The sequence below is a fragment of the Myotis lucifugus genome, unplaced genomic scaffold, assembly GCF_000147115.1.
Source record: "Myotis lucifugus unplaced genomic scaffold, Myoluc2.0 scaffold_528, whole genome shotgun sequence".
Lineage (NCBI taxonomy): Eukaryota > Metazoa > Chordata > Mammalia > Chiroptera > Vespertilionidae > Myotis > Myotis lucifugus.
Genome location: NW_005871576.1, coordinates 522,305 through 542,386, shown reverse-complemented (window position 1 = coordinate 542,386; position 20,082 = coordinate 522,305). Strand labels below are relative to the sequence as shown.

The 20,082-nt window shown below is 45.7% G+C and overlaps 1 protein-coding gene across 1 annotated transcript in view; it reads right to left on the bottom strand.

The window, feature by feature from the left end:
• Positions 1-14,297: 14,297 nt before the first annotated feature.
• LOC102438678 (serine/threonine-protein phosphatase CPPED1-like) overlaps positions 14,298-20,082 on the bottom strand; it is a 75,243-nt gene continuing 69,458 nt past the window's right edge. The window contains exon 5 of the mRNA XM_023745269.1: positions 14,298-14,933. Within this exon, the coding sequence (XP_023601037.1) occupies positions 14,311-14,933 (623 nt within the window). The 3' untranslated portion in view covers positions 14,298-14,310. The remainder of the gene's footprint in view (positions 14,934-20,082) is intronic.

Here is a 20,082-nt window from a genome sequence, read left to right as displayed (position 1 = left end):
ATTACATCTTTTTCGCTATTCATAATATCCTCTTTAGGAGAAGGAGCGTGAGGCACATATTAAGGTTTCCATCCAGAATGGACAATTTTCTAGATTTCCATCACCCGTTTCCCATGGCCTATCTTAAACACAGCTGTCAGGACAAGAGGCTCATTAAAAAGATTGTTTTGACTGATGGCATGTTCATGGATCAAATTGGAAAGCCGTCCAAAAATACTCGAGGGAGGTGGACAGGGGTGGCAGCAAGTCACAGAAGGCAGTTTGGCAGTGCTGAGGATGAAATTTACTACGGAAAAGGGATCTAGGTGGGATGAGCACGGAGGTCCCGGAAAGAGTGCTGCAGGCATGGAAACGGCAGTCAGCTTCATTCTAGTGACTGGGGAAAGAAAGGCTCTAAGCAGGCAGAGGTCCCTTAACAGAGAGGGCGTTCACCAAATGGGCCTGCCTTTCCTCGTTCTTTACAAGGTGGCCTCCCTGCTCACTGGATGACCACAGCCTCCCTGTCATAACGCAGCGCCCCCACCCCCGCCCCCACCCCCGCAGCGGCCTACAATTCCCATCCTTTCCCAACCCAGGTTCAGTGCAGGGCCTCTCCTCCTGACATCCCTGCAAGCACGGATCACTCACTCACTCCTGCCCCGATGCCTGCCTCTCCTCCTGTGGGCCCCCTGGGCCAGCAGGCAGGATGGCCAGGACTCCACCCTCCTCCTCCTGGGCCGTGCGGCCGTTCTGCCTGAACCCGTTCATAGCCCTCTCTGCCTAGTCTCCTCCTTTCTATCCCCAATCTGCCCTTTCTATCCCCAGATGTGTCAGGACATTCGGCTGTCAGTGGCTTAACCCGGTGAAGGATGTACTTGTGCTCATTTATGATTGCTGCTCCATCCCATAGAAAGACAGGAGGCGGGCAGCCAGGGTGGATGCAGCTGTGTGAGCCTTCACTAAGGATCCAGGCTCCTTCTGTTTCTCTGCTCTGCCACCCTCAGCTTGTGGCTTTGTCCTCAAGACTGCACGATGGCTGCAGGGCTTCCAGGCACTGTGTCCACGTTCCAAGCAGAAGGAAGAGCTTTTCCATAGCCCTGCTTGCTAAAGTCCAGGACGGGGTCATGTGGTCACATGCAGCTGTAACCGGGCCTGTCACACTGTGACCTACACTACACCCAGGAGGGAAGGAAGAGAAAATTCACCCTGGACAGACTGAGCAAGACTGTCTTTCTAAAACGCAAAACCCAACGTACCACTTACTCACAGCTTTTCCATGCTCCCATCACCTTGGGCTCCTGTTCCATGTCATCCAATACCCGAGCCCTACTCTAGTCACTGAGTCATGCCAGTCCAGGACACACTGGCTGTTCTGTGGCTCTGGTCTCTGCCCTGTTTCTCGAATGCCCTCTTCCTGCCCACATCTGTGTGTTGAACTCTTATTCGTCCTTCAAGGCCCTGCTGGCTCCTCTCCTCAGCAAAAACATCCCCGGCGAAGCCGGGCCAAACTGATTCTCCTTCCTCCTGATTCTTGAGCCTTCCTCTACTTTGTCTTGTGATTTCTTATCCCCACCTTGCTGCCTCCTACCGGTTTGTGAGGGCAGAGACCAGATCTAGTTGACCGAATATCCATTTCCAGAATCAACAGAATAGAGCTGCTGCCCTAAGCGCGACTGTTGGGTAAATGCATGGGAGGGTGAATGGATATATAAAACTGTGGCAACTCATAAGCTACAATTTTAGTAAGTGTCCATAGGACAAAGTCAATCTCTCCTCTTTGCCAATACAATAAAACCTCAGTGCAAAGGACTAACTCAGGTGAGGGGGTGTCCGTTAAAGCTCAGAGTCTGTTATATAATAAAGTAGGTTTTCCAAATGTGCATGTTGAAAAATCGACAAATTAGTTTACCTGTTTTTACTTATGTAGACATGTTTGTGTAATTAAAATTAAATATATATGAAAAGTTTAATCTCACAGGAAAGTTTCCTATATGTATTACAGTAATTTTAAATTTACACTGAATAGGTCTAATAAATGCCTGCATTCACCAGTCACTGCAAGTGAACAAATGAACACAGCTGGGGCGTGGCTTAGCACGCGGGAACATCGGTCAGCTGGTGTTAAAGTTGCTGCAGAAAGTCATGCCATGCAACAACAGGTCCCATGCTAATCACTCGCCGAAAAGTGTTTATGAGCAGTGACTCCTGGATTTAAATATGTAGATTATAGTTACAGATATGTATTGTTTACTTATGTTGGCAAAATAACTACAGTGTTTCTCCAACATATGGCCTATTTGCTAAAATTTGTTAAAAATAACAGTGAATTAATATCAACAGCAACACAATAACCTGTTAATTTAATTACAAGCAAATCTTAATTAAAAGCATTTTAAAAGTAGCAGGGTGTTAATTTTCACATATGACATACGGGTGGGAAATTTTGTCGGTTAAATCTGAAGTCCGTTACATCGAGGTCCGCAAATCCCGGGTTTCCTGTGCGCTCTAAGGAGCAGGTGTCTAGTACTGCCTGATGTGGCAAGAGTTACCACGCTCCTTAGGTGTTACCCTCCTGTGAGCAGCGTCAGGCCTCCTGGTGGGTGGAGGTCAGTAGTGGAGTGAGCACTGACTTTGAATCCTGTCTGTTACTTAAATGCCCCATGACAAGCTCCTTTATTTACCTCCCTGAACCCCCTCTTCCTCGGTTTTAGAAAGGGTCTGGTAACAGGTTCTCACAGAGACATGAGTCTGAGACATGTGCTGAACCCCAGCACAGCTCACTGCTGCGCACGGGGACACGAGGCTTTTATCCACTGCTTTTGAAATAAGGTGTGAACACGGGTTCCTTGCTTCCTTGCTGAGGAAGAAGTGCAGGTCGCCTCCCCGTATCACACCTTTTTTCTCTTTGCTAAAAGAATCCTGATTTTGTTCTGGGAAGGTCTTACTCCATCCCAGAACCAGGACTGCGGCAGCTGTGGCAATTGTCTTGCTGTGGCCACGCAGGGTGGGAACGGGTCTGCGGCCCGGGTCCGCAGGCGCTGTGGGAGGACGCCTGCTGGAGGTCCGGGACAGGCTGGTCCATCTCTGGGGTTGTCAGGGCTGCTCTAGGAAGGGCCACACGGGAAGGGGAGGGGGGCAGAATCAGGGCGAGATCCTGGTCCCTGAGTTAGCCCAGCCGAGAGCCACACCGCCCGCCTTCTATTTATATGCGAGAATAAACTTCCTTATTTTCTGAGCTGGGGAAGCTGGAGCACAGCCAAATGGATGAATACTGCCCTATACGTTTTGGAACAGTAACTCTATATGGGTGACCACTAATCTGTTTTTTTAAAAAATATATATTTTTCTTTATTAAGGTATTACATATGTGTCCTTATCCCCCCTTTGTCCCCCTCTCCGCCCCCTCGCACCCTCACCCCCCTATTGTCTGTGTCCATTGGTTAGGCTCATATGCACGCATACAAGTCCTTTGGTTGATCTCTCCCCTTCCCTCCACCCTCCCCTGCCTTTCCTCTGAGATTTGATGGTCTGATCGATGCTTCTCTGTCTCCGTTTTTGTTCATCAGTTTATGTTGTTTATTATATTCCACTAATGAGTGAGATCATGTGATATTTATCTTTCTCTGACTTATTTCGCTTAGCATAATGTTCTCTCCCATTTGACCCAGTGATCCCACTTCTAGGAATATATCCCAAGAAACTAGAAATGCCAATTAGAAAGGATATATGCACTCCTATGTTCACAGCAGCACAATTTACAATAGCCAAGATTTGGAAACAGCCTAGGTGCCCATCAGCAGATGAGTGGATTAGAAAACTGTGGCACATCTACACAATGGAATACTACGCTGCTGTAAAAAGGAAGGAACTCCTACCATTTGCAACAGCATGGATGGACCCACTCCTCTGTTTTTGAAGACTGTAAGCCGGCCTTTGGAAGCTCTTTCAAATGAGGCCCTAGGACATCTCCTTGACAGAGTGGGTTCCGCGGGACTCCGTGAAAGTGTTGTTTGGTCAACGACCTTCTGGACGTCCTTTCTGCTGTTTGTGAAACTACTTTTGGAAACATCATGCATTCGACAGGGCAAGGCCCAGGTCCAAGGCAGTGCTGGGGCACAGAGGGGAAAGGTGGCTCAGCCCCTCAGGCCACATCTATGTGACAACTCGGAGGCAACTGGAAGTGAGAAACAACACTTTAAGGCACGGGTCCTCAAACTACGGCCCACGGGCCACATGCGGCACGCGGAAAACATTTATCCGGCCCGCTGGGTGTTTTTGCCGCCGCTGCCTGTCCTGCTTAGCAGCTGACTCGTCCCGGGCCCGCAGTGCGCATGTGTGGAATGTCTGAGGGACAGTGAACTGGCCCCCTGTTTAAAAAGTTTGAGGACCTCTGCTCTAAGGCAGAGCGTGAGTTATTAAAATACCTAAAACACAGTCACCAGGAAGAAAAAAATCTTTTCCTCCCTTTGATTTTAGCCTTTCACTTGTGGCTAGATGACATCAAGTGTGGAAAGTGCTAAATGGCATAAATTTTTAACGGTTTTCCTTAAATATGAGTGTTAGCAATGATGAGGGGTCAGCAAAGCAGAGCCCATTGTCTGTTTGCCTATAAGGAACGTGAGCTAAGAAGGCTTCTTATATTATTAAATCGCTAAATTTAGGTTTATACAGGTACCGATGTAATATCCTCAATTTTGCTTCTGGCCCACAAAGTCTAAAATATTTACTATCTGGCCCTTTGCAAAAATAGTCTGCCAACCCTGACCTAGACCTCATTAAAGGGATTCTTTTCATTATTCTTTTTTCATTTTTTTGAGAAACTTAGAAGAATAAAATGAGCCCAAAAAGAAATATAACATTTATATTCCTACCACCCACAGATAAATATTAACATCAGTAAGATCTGCTTTCATAGTTTTTAAGAAAAAATTTATGATTATATAATTTTTATACAATTACAAAGTCCCTTGGACCGTCGCCTGCTGTCCCAGAGGCGATGGGCTTTACCGTGATAAGGAACGGAGACCTCTGGCTAGAGTCTGACCTTGACAAGGTTAGGAGGCTATTCTGTTACTCTGACCTGAACACAGGAAACGGGGCACTCATCACAATGCTTCTGTGTCCTGATGAATCAATCACCCAAAAGAGATTTCTTTCCCCTGGAAGTGGTCTTTGCCTTGATGCCCGGGCTTGGCACAGAATAGGCAACTCCCTATCTACTGAATTAACCGAATGGGTGCCCACACAGCACACACTTGATGGAGCGATTACAAGCAGACACACCACGAAGTAAAGGCTGTTATGAATTAAAGGGAGGAAGGAAGAAAACAAATAATGAAGGAAGAAGAAAGGAATAGAAAAGGAAGGCGGATGAAATGTTCTTGATGTGGAGGCCATCCGTGGCAACAGGTCGGACACACACTTCAGGGAAACCACGCCCCTATCCAACAGGTAGCTAGCAAAGTAAGTGCACATTGTCAAATCTGACTTATAAAGAGAGGAATTTAAACACGTAAATAACTAAAGTGTCATGCAGTCCCCACTCTGAGACTTCTACATTGATAGGAAGCCTGGTTCCTTCCCGGACTCTGAGCTTCTTGAGGACAGGACTGATGATTGCATATCTTTGTTCCCGGTTTCCAAATGCAGAGAGCATGCGCAGCAAGTGTTCACAAGTGCACGGATGAATGTGACAACAAGCAAAGTACTCCATCCCGGCAGCAAGAGTGCCAATAACTCCTCCAATGGAAGTGCAGAACCTCTTCAACAAAACACGATTCTCGTCACGCTGAGCCTTACCAAGACCATTCCAGGCATTTGCTTTATAAACTTAAAAATGTACAAGCAGTTTTATTTTAAGATTTGGGCTTGTTTGTGCATGAAGAAGTTCATGACAGTAATCTTTATCAGAGAAAAAAACTGGGAACAGCTTAAATGTCCAATAATATAAAGCATTCAATGAATGTGGTACGTCTATGTGTTTTGTGGTTAAAATGACACGAGATAATACTGTGTATGACATACTCTTATGCTTCTAAAATGCTCATATGATAAGATTTCAGTTGTATGAAAAGAAACTTTTTAGTAATAAGAAAATGTTCCTGAATGGATTGCTTATAAACCAAGCCAACTACTCAAAACATCCCAACCTGTGCAACCAGGCAGACGGCACCTTTGTGTTAAAGGACAAGTCATTCTAAAGACGCAGGATTTCATAAAGCCAAGCAAGTGACACTAGGGAGCTGTGCAATTGCGGGGAAGTCACCGACAAATACAGCTCCGGCAGAGTAAACACACGCTGGTTCCGGCGGAGGCAATAATCAGATTATTGACGGATTCAGAAACAGGCCCTCAGGAAAACTGATGAACCATAATCTTTTCTCTTACACAAATGACCCTCAATGCTGCTGCCAGTGCCAAGTGTAAAGCGCAGGATGCTGCCAGACAACTATTTCAGACAACTCTGGCTGAAGAACCAAGCCGACATTCGCCTTATTCCTTGTTCATTCTAAGAGTTGGTGCAACTGCAGTAACAACCAACACTTTATCATGCGGACACAGACTGGTTGTCATAATGTGTCTCTTTTATCAAGATAATGTCTCAAATCAACCTTTATTTTTATTTTACCACTATTTTCAATGAGCTACGGTCCCCGTTTTTTAAGCGAGCTTTTGCAGGGGCCCATAATCCTCAGATAAGAGCCAAACTGAACTTGTACCCCTGGGGAGCCCTTCAGAGAGTCTGTAGGGTGGTACAGCTCCCTCCCTGTTTCAAGAAAAACAACAGAGACAGGATCTTTGTCGCAGAAGGCACAATTCACACACTCAAGGGGAAGGAATGAGCTCAGAGGCTTACTCTAAGAAAAATTGCTGCTTGCTGAGGCCTCACCTGTCCCGCAGACACGGTCAAAATATCCTCAGGGCTGTGACCAGGGGCATGAAGAGCCATGCCTGCACTGGGAGGCTTTACCCAAATGGGTGCTATTCCTTTACTTCCAAATGAATCATCAACAAACATTTTTTGTTAAGTAAAACAGAAAAATGAGATTAAAGCAATTTTTAGCTTACGTTACACTGCAACATCCTCAATTTGTATTTACACTGTTATACATAATGGAGGCAAATGCCTCTTACATGAAAGCAAGTGTAGTAGATACAAAATACTTCGAGCTAGGATAGGAAGTGAGTGTTCAGCTGGCTGAGGGATATTCCAATTTGACAAAGGAATCCCACTGCTCATTTGAAAGTGACACTAACTGCTGTTTTTAAAGCATGACCTATAAGAGAGGAGGTAATATTTTGACTTGATAAACTTAGACCCCTTTCTTTCCCATGTACTTTTAGCTCCTTTTGGAAATGTTGCAATGGGATTTTTCAATAAGATTTTAATTCTCAGTGTAAGAGTGAGCTACAATACAGGAGAAGGGCCGGTCCGTGTTGCTCATGCCCGTCCTCACGCCTACCCCCCACCCCAGCTATCTGTTGAATGAATGAATGTTGACTTAACTTGGGGAACCAGCAGTACACACTTACACATGCCAGATTCTCGATTTATAAATATTTACATCAGGACTTGATTTTAGCTTTAATTAGTCCAACTGTTAAGGGTACCTCCAAAGTGAGAAATGTAATCCATCACGTCGCACCAGATGTAGCTTCGGCAGTTGGTCTTTTATCTAGTTTTATATGAAACACAGACTTCAAATGACTAAAGCAGGATGTTTTATGGTGAATTGACTGGGAAAATAAACTCAAAACCAAATCATAAAAAATAAATTAAAGAGGGTAAATTCCTCAAGCTGATATGCCCCCAGAAACTCCCGATTCTACACGAGCTTAAAAAAAGAACTGTTTGTGAGCTTGACTTGGAAGTTGGTTAAAATGCATTTTAAACAGAGGGCACATCAGATGCTCCCATTTTCTTGTGAACATATTTGCCAGATTCAGAAAAACATGACTATGAAGTTATGCTTCCAAAGGTGTGTTTACTAACACATTAATTGGCGAGGTATGTACTTTAAAAAAAATAAAGTCAAATTCTATCATCAAATTCCATTGGAATTGTCCAATTAGTTCAGTGATTTCCAACCTTTTAAACTAGTACAACCCTTTAGATAAAACTAAAAATAACATGCATTCCTCAACCACCCTGAACAACCTCAGATTCCCTGCGACTCTATCTTCCTAGGAGCCAAGAGGTTTTTGTCCAGCTTCGCTTACTGTAGTTTGTATTATGAAGAATTGCTAATTCCTTGCTTTTTCTTTTTTTTTTTTTGAAATGTTGATTCTTTTTTAAAAAAATATATTTTTATTGATTTTTTACAGAGAGGAAGGGAGAGGGATAGAGAGTTAGAAACATCGATGAGAGAGAAACATCGACCAACTGCCTCCTGCACACCTCCTACTGGGGATGTGCCCGCAACCAAGGTACATGCCCTTGACCGGAATCGAACCTGGGACCTTTCAGTCCACAGGCCGACGCTCTATCCACTGAGCCAAACCGGTTTGGCTAATTCCTTGCTTTTTTAATTTATAACGTTATGCTAGCACACTGCAGGCATGTCCCCAGACATGCCTGTCCTCACCTGGAGCCTCTCACGTGCACCCACAAGAAGACCTGGCCCTCCTGCCGGCACCACAGGATGAGAAGCCCTGCTCTCACTACAGGAAGGGCCAGACCCTATCAAAACACATTGGCCTGCCAGGGGCTCACAGCATGTAACAACAAACAACCCTTTATCATGCACATACTATGTCTCAGGCACGGTGCCAATGCTCACATGCCACACTCTATTGACTGTCACACCAACCCTATGGTGTTGGGATGATACCCCACTTAACAAGTGAGAAGCCAAGGCAGATAGATGTTCACCAGATAGATGTTCACCAACTCACGTGCAGCCACTTACCTGGGGAGCAGCCCTGAGGGATGTGAAGCTAGGTCTGTCCAAAGTCAAAGCCTGTCTGCGCCCCCTGGTGTTGTATGGCGACACCCATCCCACTGGCGCGAACATGGCACCCCTGTACCACGGTCACGATTTTTGCCTGACCGGCATACTACCCCTGCTATTCTTTTTCTTCAAATTGATGAGCTAGTTATATTTTTCCTAACACATGTTAAACACTCAAGTGTTGGATTTTAAGTGCCCCCATGTACCCTCCCACCTCCACCCCCACCTCCAATTACATCACGGGCCTCCAATGGGACGTGCCTCGCCCACTCACACCCTCCCCTGAGGAACCAGAGCCCAGTTCAGGGCAGTGAGGCAGGCAGCTGTCCCAGGGAAGTCACCTGACACATCCTGGAACTGGACACACGCACAGTGAGGACAAGGCCCGGGAAGAACAAGAGCTACGCACTGTAATGGGAACATTTCTCTAAGCCAAGGTGGCAAAACCATGGCCTCTAGGCCCAACACCTGTTGGTTAATAAAGTGTTACTGGAACACAGCCTGAGGAGCAGCACTGAAGGATCCTAAGCCACGCCCATTTGCTTAGGAGTCCTCTGTAACTGCTTTCATGCTAGAACGCACAGCTAAGTAGATGCTACAGAGACTAGTCCAACATTTCTGACCCTTTGCAGAAAAAGTTTACCAACCCTTGCTCTAGGTCAGCCGTGGGCAAACTACGGCCCGCGGGCCGGATCCGGCCTGTTTGAAATGAATAAAACTAAAAAAAAAAAAAAAAAGACCGTACCCTTTTATGTAATGATGTTTACTTTGAATTTATATTAGTTCACACAAACACTCCATCCATGCTTTTGTTCCGGCCCTCCGGTCCAGTTTAAGAACCCATTGTGGCCCTCGAGTCAAAAAGTTTGCCCACCCCTGCTGTAGGTAATGCATTTCCCATCCAAAAGTCAGCTGGTAAACACCAATCCATAGGTAACATAAGCATTACCTATGATTCTGCTAATAAATAGGTTTGAATCAAGTTTAAATCCATTCCATTAACCAATATTTATTTATTGAGGGGCTACTATGGGACAGTGTTGGCTAGCTAGGGGCTGGGCTTACAAAGGTGAACAAAGTTAAGCTGGGATTCCACTTCCTAGAAAACAACAACAACCAGGATGTCAAATAATTTCAATACAATGTAGTTAAGATGTTAGAGTACAATTTGATGTTTTATTTTTCCCATAAAGTGAATTCTAATACGATAACATTGGGCTAAAAGCTCTTGTGGTTTTTTTTTGTTTTAAACATAAATACTAGAGATGAAACTATAATTTTGTGAAATTACTGATCAAATTTTGCAGGAAAGATCAACTTATTGAGATTTTTTCATAATTGTCAAATTCACTCTCAGCTCTCTACTACACAGTTCTGATCTCTCTGCTGAAAGTGGAAAAAAGCAAAGGTATCAAGACATTGAGCAAATAGTTAAAGAGTTAGACTTTTATTTTTTAAGATTGAATTTTTAAATTGGAATCCGTATTAGCTGGTTCACACATTAACCTTCTGCTAAAAAAGGCACGAAGGATGGAGACGGTGGCCAGGTTCAACCAAGATTTCATTATCTACTATCTATCTTTGCAACTCCAACTAGGTATCAGGTGAATTATGGGGAAAGCCAATTTCGACATCCCCTGGATGTGATGAAATTGATTATCCTCAGGCAGAGCAAAAAGAAGACAGAAAATAGCGGAGCCGCTTCACAGCTGTGCATCTGTCCCGCCCTGATAACTCTTTATTTGTACTGGCTATTGACAACGTTTTTTATCAGACAAAGAAGGTTTTTATTGAGCTTCAGAAAGAGAAAGAGAATGCATCGGTTTCTAGGGAAACCTGAGCCGGGAAGCCCGCAGGCTTGGATTCAGAGGCGGCATCCCTCCACACAAGGTGGCCCGTTGTGTAGTAACACCCCTCCTCCTCATTTACCTCATCCATTTAGAGATTAACGCAACAATGTGAGATGATTGTTGATGCTCGTTATTAAATCATTTATTCATCCCACACAATGATTCAGAATTATTCATTAAGCTTGCCGGGAGGAAGCTGGGTTTTACCTCCAGAGTGGTTTGAGGAGGGATGTGCTCTCTAAAAGGATATTTTATAACAACACAATTACCATAATTAAAAGCTAACCTGGATATTCTGATGAGCTTTTGACATATTTTTTAAGTAGTGGCATTTTAACGCAGGAGATAAATGAGACTGCAGCAGGAGTAGGGAATAATACTGCTGTGGGGGAAAGCCGAGGCAGTATTAAATACCATCACCACCCCCAATTTCATCATGGTCTTCAAGTTAATTGATTTTACAAAATGTCACTAGAACTTCTGGCTTCCCAAAACGAGTTCAAAAGTCATTGCTGCGACCGAGCCATCCCCTGCATCACTGAGTCACTGAGCAGACATGCCCAGGAGAGCCCACCTACCTGAGCTCCCCCACCAAGCAGGTCACTCGGCCTGCCAGAGCTGCGTCCACATCTGACCCCCTCTCTTCTCCATGCTGCCTGTGGTTTGTTCTGTGTTTGAAGGGCCCTTGAGCAAAGGGCCTGGCTTGGTTAAGCCACTAAAACTGACGGGGACTGCAGGTAGAGCACCCATCTCTCTGGTTTTCCCCATGAGCAGGTCTAGGGGAGATCCTGGGGCAGTAGCCACGAGGACGCCTTCTCACAGGTGTAAGTGGTGCCTGGCAGTGATACAGAATTTACCAGGCGACCGAAAAAATACGCAGGAGTACCGGAGGCGCAGGAAAAACCCATTTATTTCCCGACATTTCACATGTATCGGTACGGTGACTCAGGGGAGTCTGTTTCTCTCCAAATCCTGAGCCCCCCGATATGGAGGAAGCTTTCCCTTTATACCCCTTTGGTTTCTTTGTCCCCCAAATATGGACCATACTTCCGGACCTTTCACAGGCTTTGCAAAAAGCCCCATGTGCTGGGATGGGGGCAGTGGGACCACATCTCAAGGCCTGGCCTGGCGCCAGCACTGATAACTCCATCTGGGGATGGTTTATGGCCTCTCTAAAATGGGAGTAGTATTTTGGGTAAACAGGTCTTGCAGGACCAGATAATTAAAGGGGCAGTGACTAGATTCAGATTGCTAACCCCCCCAAATGTCTCATTTTCCCCATCAGCAGGAATACTGGGAGGCCAGCTGTGAAGTGAGAAAGAACTGCTTGTGAGCCTGGAGAGCCAGCATGTGGATCAGAGCGGAAGGATGCACAAGACCAAAGGCTTGGAGGCCCTGTGATGGGCACTAACAGGCGAACACCCTCCGGGAAGGCTGGGCCTGGAGCTCTGAGAAACCAGGACTTGGTCTGCTCTGCACTGGCCTACAGCGGTGCCAAACAAGGACATGGGCTATGGTCAGTCGGTCAGGGAGGGAAGGAGTGCTAGTTTCAGCCCTTCGTTGGTCCTACAAATACTGATGAGGAATTTATTATGTGAGCCCTGAGCCAGGCCTCCTGCATGCAGGTGACTACAGTGTCTCTGTTCGAGAGATGAGAGTCCAGTGGGGGATTCAGGAAAGCTGAGAAAGGGGGGCTGGGGGAACCTCATCCTGAAGGTGTCAGAGTAAAGCAGGTGTTGGCCAGGTGAAGTGGAAGAGGCAGAGATGAAGAGGAGGCCTCTGGCACTAGGCAGAGATGGACTGCAATGGGGAAGAATGGGCCCGGGTACCAGGTCAGAGCTGTTGCCATGACCCGGATGAGAGACATGGTGGCCTAGAAGGGTGGACAGGATGTTGATATCAGGAAGCAGAACAAAAGGCACATGACATATCAGTCTCCCTGGGCAAGGAGGCCCTGCTAGGCACAGTCCGTCAGGTTCTGGAGCCAGATGCACTGAGTGGAGTAAGAAACCCGCACCCTGCCCTGTCCCCTGCTTAGCAAGCAACCTGCTGCTAGGGCTGAGGGGAGGGCTTCAGTCTTACACGAATCATTTCATTGGCATTCGGTGGGAGATGTTAGCTTCTGGGAGCATTCGGTGGGAGATGTTAGCTTCTGGGAGCAGGGGCAAGTGGAGTCTGTCCCCACGACAGGCCAGCCCTGGTGTGCCAACGAATCCTCCCTGGCGAGCAGGGCTGCAGGCCTGACGGGAGGTGGGCAGCAGGCTCCCCCGAGGATGCCCTGTTAGAGCAGTGGGCTCTCTCTATAAAATCCACAGGTCTTACTATCTGGGGTGCTAGTGGCCGCATGTGCTCCATCCTACGATGGGAAACCCCAAAGCACATGCCACTCAAGACTGTGGTTGACAACAGCAGAGAACAAAGAGCAACCACGTGGATGGCATTTGCATCATTTAACATTTGATATGAAAGGAATCATTTGAGTGGCATAAAATGTTCTCTCTGACATTATTTTTTGTTAAAAAACAGTCTCCATGGTGTTGCTGATGCCATCTTGACACTTTATTTCCTTGTCATCAAAACGGTTTTCTACACCAACTCAAGCACGGCACAAAATTTCAAAGACCTTAATAGTTTTCTAACTTCATCTCCATGGAACAGTTGGAAAATGCCTCCAATTATGCAAGCTTTTTATAAAATGCCTCAAAAATACAGAAGGGCCTATTGTACTTTTCACAAGTGAATGTGAACTCATTTAATGATCAAAGATGAAAAGAAGAGTGTCAGGGTTTTTTAAAAATTCTAATGAATGATTGCTACTTGGTTAGGCCACCTCCCTCTCCTTACCCCTTAACCGACACATTTACATTTTAGAAAAGACTGAAAAAGTGCACTCTGGAAAGATCTAAACAGAGGCATTAGGACCAAAACAAGAGATACAACAGTTGTCAAAACTGGAATCCTGCCAGGTCTCTGGAACCTCAGGGGTCAGCTCAGATCACACCGCTGTTCACAAGAGGAATACTGCAGGTGCTCCCAGGGGCAGAAGTGAGGTGTGTGAGCTAGTGCTGCACAGAGTGCCACCAGAAACCAGATCCACAAAGGGAGCCTCTCATGCTCTATGTGTGTGCACACACGTGTCAAATGCATGACGACTGTAAATGTACTACTTACGTTTAATGTACATTTCTCTCTCCTGGTTCTGGAGGAGATGTGGTCCTCTCCAAAGGAGAGCCAATGAGGCCCAGGGCCTGCCCATGCAGCCCACCCAGGACTTCCCAGGTTATACCTGAGGGAGTGGGAAGCTTGGCTCTTAAAGATCATCTGCCCGTGGGCAAGTTCCTGCTCCTCAGAGAAAGGAGAAAAGGTGCCCTGGCATCTTCCCTTTCCACGGACACATGTAGTCACACTCAGACCCTGCCCCAGTGCCCCCTACCTGCAGGACCCCCACCCTCAGCTGTGAGCAGCTACCACAACGTTAGCACCCTGCCTAAGGGGCTATTCTAATGCTTTCAGCCTCTTCTCATTTAACCTCACAACCAGCCTATGAGAGCTACTCTTGCTGTTCCTACTTTACAGATGAGGAAATGGAGGCACCTTGTCCCAGGCCTCACAGCCAGTGAGTGACAGAGCTGAATCAGAACCCCTTCGCCAGGCTGTGGAGGGGCAGAAGGATCTGGAAACCTCCCCTTCAGACCACTCTTCCACCCAGACACTGGGGACCCGCTGCTACCTGCTTTGATGAACTTGTCTGCCATCTCCTTCCGCATGGGCTTGGTGAGGTTGAAGTAGTCATCCTCCTCGTCGATGCTTTGGAGGAAGAGGGGGATGTGCTGGAAGACGATGGCGTGCTGGCACTTGAGCTGCTCCGCCATGCTCAGCTGCTGGTCCAGCCACTGGTCCTGGGCCTGCTTCAGGGCAGGGCACCTGGAGGCGTCGTACAGTAACTGGGAGTTGAGGACGAGGAACAGGACGCCCCCAACCCAGAAGCTGAAATAGTCGTCTCCCCAAGTCTCCTGGAACTCCGCGACGGTCTCGGGCGTGGGGATGTTGCCCACGTCGTGGTTGCCGCTGACCAGGACCAGCGGGATGTCGCTGTCCACGTTCCTGAGCACCCGCTGCAGGTCCTTCGTCTGCTCCTTCCGCCAGGGCATCCCTGCAAGAGTGAGGGTCACGTTCTGAAATGGCTGAGGTTGTTTTGGCATTTATGCACATGAAATAAGAGGGAAGAATCTAGAAATGCATTCAATCGGGCAGAGAGAAACTGCAAAAGTAAGCCTATGCTAAAAGCAAATCAGCAAGTGAGTTGGAAACCACTGCCCCCCGGGTTGAACTGTCCTTCCCTCAGGATGCCTTGGATTTCAATGACTAAGTGGCATGTGACCCAACATGCCGACTGAAGGATGGTGGAGTCACTGTCCTATTAAATGTTAGTGAAATTTGGTTTCTATCTTTTCTTTAGATGAAAAATAAGTATGAGTAGTTGAAACGGTCCCGCCCCGTCTCAGCGGGTCGTGATGTGCAGCTGCGGGAGTCCCAAACTGAAGTTTTTCATACTATACACATGGCCTTGCAGACTGTGTGAGCACCTTTGTAGGAAAAATTCTTAGAATCTGAATGGCTTGATTCCTTTCATATGTGCCTTGCTAAATGCTCCCCACACAGAGAAAGAGGTATTTTATATTCCATTAGTGGTGTGTAAAAGCTCAAGTGCTCAATGTCTTAATATTAAGTGTATCCCCCCTGGCACAAGATTCAGTTTGGAGATGATTATTTAACTCGGGTGGGGAAGCTTTTTTCTGCCGAAGGCCATTTGGAAATTTATAACATCATTCGTGGGCCATACACAATTATCAACTGAAAAATTAGCCTCTATATTTGGTCAAACATTTAATTAACTCGCCCCTAATGCCTTGGCAGGAACAGACCAAATGATATCTCAGCCTAAACGGCCCACGGGGCCAGATGTTCCCCACCCAGATTTAGCTTGAGAATTGAAAAGTGTGTGGGTACCTGACTCTCTCAGATTCCTGGCTTCCACACTTGATATAATAATGCATTAAAACTTTCATAAATGGGTTCTAAAATGACCAATTCAAATCCACATCTGTTTTTTGAGCCCCTCTATGCTAATTTATTCAACAAATATGTACTGAGTGCAGACTACACATAAGGGTCTGCTTTAGTTCCTGGGAGCGAGCTATGAGCCGAAGATACACCAAGTCTTCCCTTCAAACTGGGGAGCCAGGTAATTTGTCAAGTACATGACAGATGCACCCGTCTGTTTCAAATGTCATGCGGCGTTACTGAGAAAAGCCAAGTGGGGGAAGGCCATGCTTCCCGCGCCACGTTCGTCCCAACGAATATGCTTAGTATCGTGCAAAGTCAGCACAAGAAAAACGGTGGTAAGAGCTGCCCAGCTGCCCAGGGGATGATGAAAACTCACCTGGAAAAGCTTGCCATAGTGGATGAAAATTACACCCAACAGTTCATTTCCATCATGAGTTTAAAGGAAAGCAGAAGGTCTTTATGAAGCAATTACAGCTAAGAAAGACCATAAAGCAGAAATGAAGGAATTCATCTAGATCTTAGACGGTCATAACATAGGCAGAGGTGAAACGGGAACTGGTAGAAATAACTCGGGAAAGAAGTAGAGGGAAACACAAGAACGTCTCAGGAGTTATGACTACAAAGTGAGTAGCAGCAGCGAGATTCCCTTTACAGCCAAGTACGCGCCAGTTTCCCTAGACGTCCCCTGTGAGCGTAAGAAGGAGCGTTCTCCAATTGTTGAATACGCAGCTCCTCAGGTTCCTGTGCAGTCACACTTGTTCGTGGTGCGATACAGATATCCTCTGTCATTATTCTTTGCTTTCGCCTGTTGATCGGCATCTATTTCTGAAAGATTTGGTTAAGTTGCCACTGTAATCAGATCGATCCATTTCGAAATTCTGCCAACTTTTGTGTTCATCTACTTTTAGCTACCTTGCCTAAGAGTTGAGAATTTCCATATGTCACTGAAATGTTTTTATTTCATCCTAATAAGGTAAGTTAGTGAAAAGAAAAGAAAGACGCAGAGCCATCCTCTGCATGTGGATATCCAGTTGTCCAGCACCGTTTGTTACAGGGACTGTCTTTCCCCACTGAACTGTCTTGGCAACCTGGTCAGAAATCAACTGACCCTAAATATGGGAGTTTATTTGTGGGCTCTCATTTCTACTCCATTGATCTATGTCTACCCTTATGCCAGTACTACAGTGTTTTGATTACTGTAGCTTTCTAATAGGTTTAAAATCAGGAAGTGTGAGTCCTCCAACTCTGTTCTTTTTGCAGGGTCCCCTGAACTTCCATATGCATTTCTGGATCAGCTCATTCAAGGTCCACCACACAAGAAGCTACAGCTTTTTAGGAAGCCTTGTTTGGGTTTCTGCCACTGCAGACACACCGTGCCACGGCCTGGCTGTTCTTGGACTGGACCGTGGCCCAGCAGGGTTGGCCCTTGCCCAGGTTAAAGGTGAGGTGTCCTTCTGAGAGTAATGTCTGCCCACAGGAGAGGGAGGCAGTGGGATGTGGGAGCCTTGATGTGTTCTGAGAAGGGTTCATGTTAAAAGGACTCTGTCCTCATAAAGATTCTTTGACCAAAGGCAGAGGGGCTGGCAGAGAGGCAATTTTATGGTTTTCAGGGTTGTGATACTAGGAAAGAAAAGAAAAAAGACCAAGTAAATATGTGTAAGCTTTGTCCTGTTTGCATAAGAAAACACAGAGGAGAAAATATGTAAATGTCGGTCATTGTCTGCACTTGTCACTGTGGGCCAAGGTCGTCCATATATTATTTCCCCCCAAAAGTGATCATCTCTCTAGTGTTTATGTTCTTTAAAGCCAACCTTGGTGCTGTTATAAGATGTGCACATGCATGATGATGGGATACTCAATTGAACAGAATACTACTAGCACTTGGTACATGAAGTGCTCCATGTGCATGGAAGACATTGCTCAAGGCTGATGCTGACAAGAGACATGCAACGTCCCGGGACCAAGTTCCAGGACAGTTATAAGCAGATTCGCCTTTGGAACTGGCAAGTCCCCTCAGGGGAAGGAACGACCAGTTCATTTCTGTTCAGAGCTGCTGGGGGTCAGGTGCGTGAAAAGGTCTTAGTTAGAATGACTGCCTCTTTTTACTTTAAGATTCCATTTTATAATCTGGCACCTGGGGCTATGCTCCCAAAATCTTCGGTCTCATACAGGATTTTAAATATAAAACGTAATGAAAAATTAATAGAAGTTTCAAAATTAAACTCCAAATAGTCACTGCTCTTTCAAAGCCAGAAGCAAAATCTACAACACCCCAGTTATCATAGGGCTAGAAGAACAGAAATTATTTGTCTTCAGCTAGGCATTTATTCAGCACACCTGCTGTCCTACTGTGTGCTAGGTCTTGGCCACACCAGTAGAAGGAAGGGAGTTATCTTTGTTCCCATGGAGCTCAACGTCTAGAAGGGGAACCAAACATGGAAAAGGCAATGACCATGTTGTATTGCACAAGATGTGAAGGTATGTGACAGGAGCATCAGGCCCTGTGAAAGCACAGAGTAGGGGTGACCCACACAATTGAGAGAGCCTTCCCAGAGAAAGCAACACTCCCGCCAACATAAAAGGCTTAGGGGGACTTAGGGCCTGCTGAAAAGGAAGCAAGCCTTCAGAGGCAAAGAAACAGCAGGGTGAAGCCGAGGTCAGAAAGAGGCTCTGGCACCGGGAGGCGGGGCAGTGCAGAGTTGCAGCCAGAGTACCAAAAAGTGCACATTGTAGACTGCCGACTGTGTTTCAGCACTGAGCGAAGCACCTCACACAGATGGCCTCACTCACTCCTATAAGAACCAATGCAGAATTAATAACACAAATGCGGAAACTAAGGCACGGGTGACGCCCTCATTCAAGGTCACAGAGTTTGTAAGATGCTCACTGGATTTTAACCCAGGTAGGGCTGCCAGATAAAATATAAGATGTCCATTTGAAATTCCATATAACTGGACATTTTAATGTTAGTATACAGTATTTGTGTTCCTGTATTTTTATTTGTGAAATCTAGATTCAAGTTCCACCTGGGTTAACCCAGCCTGACTCCAAAGTTGGTGTCCTCAGCGATAAGGGAAACGGATACACACACCACCTCCTGGTCAGAGCCAAGAGCAAATGCAGAGTGACCACTATGGGGAAGAGAGAGGGCACTGCAGGCAATTCCATGAGTTTCTACATTGAGGTGCAAGACTATTAAACTGTTAGCTTGGCCACGTATTTCTTGATGTGTTACCCATCCACTGGCAACAATCTAAAAGTGTCGCTAATACAATTTGTTGGTCAGGGTATGGGGAAACAGGCAGTCTTTTACAGTGTTGGCTGGAGTGTAAAAGGTTTCCTTTATTCAAATTTAAAAACCCACATACACCTTGATCCCCATGTTTTAACATCTGGAATTTTTCCCAACAATAATGTGTGGGGAAAAAGTACAAATAATAATTTTTATTGCAGCCAATTTGTAAGAGCAGAGCAGGGCTAGGAGTATGATAAGGGGAGTAAGTGGAAAATTTAAGAACCTCACTCTCAGGTTTGTGCAAGCGCTGGCCTGGCATTTGCACGGCCCTGAGAGTGAGTGCCTCCTTAAATTATGTTCCCTCACTTGCTTCACCCCAGCCCAGTGTTGAAGCATATCATAATAGATAACCTAAGTGAACACGGATAGAAGCCGGGGTAAATAAATTATGGTCTAGCCAATCAATGAAATGCTATGTAGCCACAAAAAAAAGAATGAGGAATACTATCTATACTAAGGGAAAAAAACAAGATCAATATAGGCATACCTCAGAGATGCTGAAGGTTTGGTCCATACCATTGCAATAAAGCTAGTACTGCAATAAAGCGAGTGATAATCTTTTTGCTGGTGGAGGGTCTTCCCTTCAATTTGTTTAAAAAAAAAAAGCAACTTCTGTAAGCACAATAAAAACGAAGTCTGGTTGTACATTGTGCATAGTTTACGACCCACCTTTCATGTGAAAAAAAAAGGAGAACTACACATAATATGTGCACACACCATCTCTGATAGGATGCCTTAAAAAACTGGTTCTATGTGCTGCTTCTAGGGAGAGACACTGGTTAGAAGGAAACATTTTCTACTTTTATATTCTTTTGTAACTTTTGAAAGTTGGTCTCTATCAAAAATGTAAATAACAATATTATGAAAATAAAATGTAAGGAAAAAATATGCAAATATACTTATAAACGTATCTGGGAAAGATACACAAGAACCTGGTAGT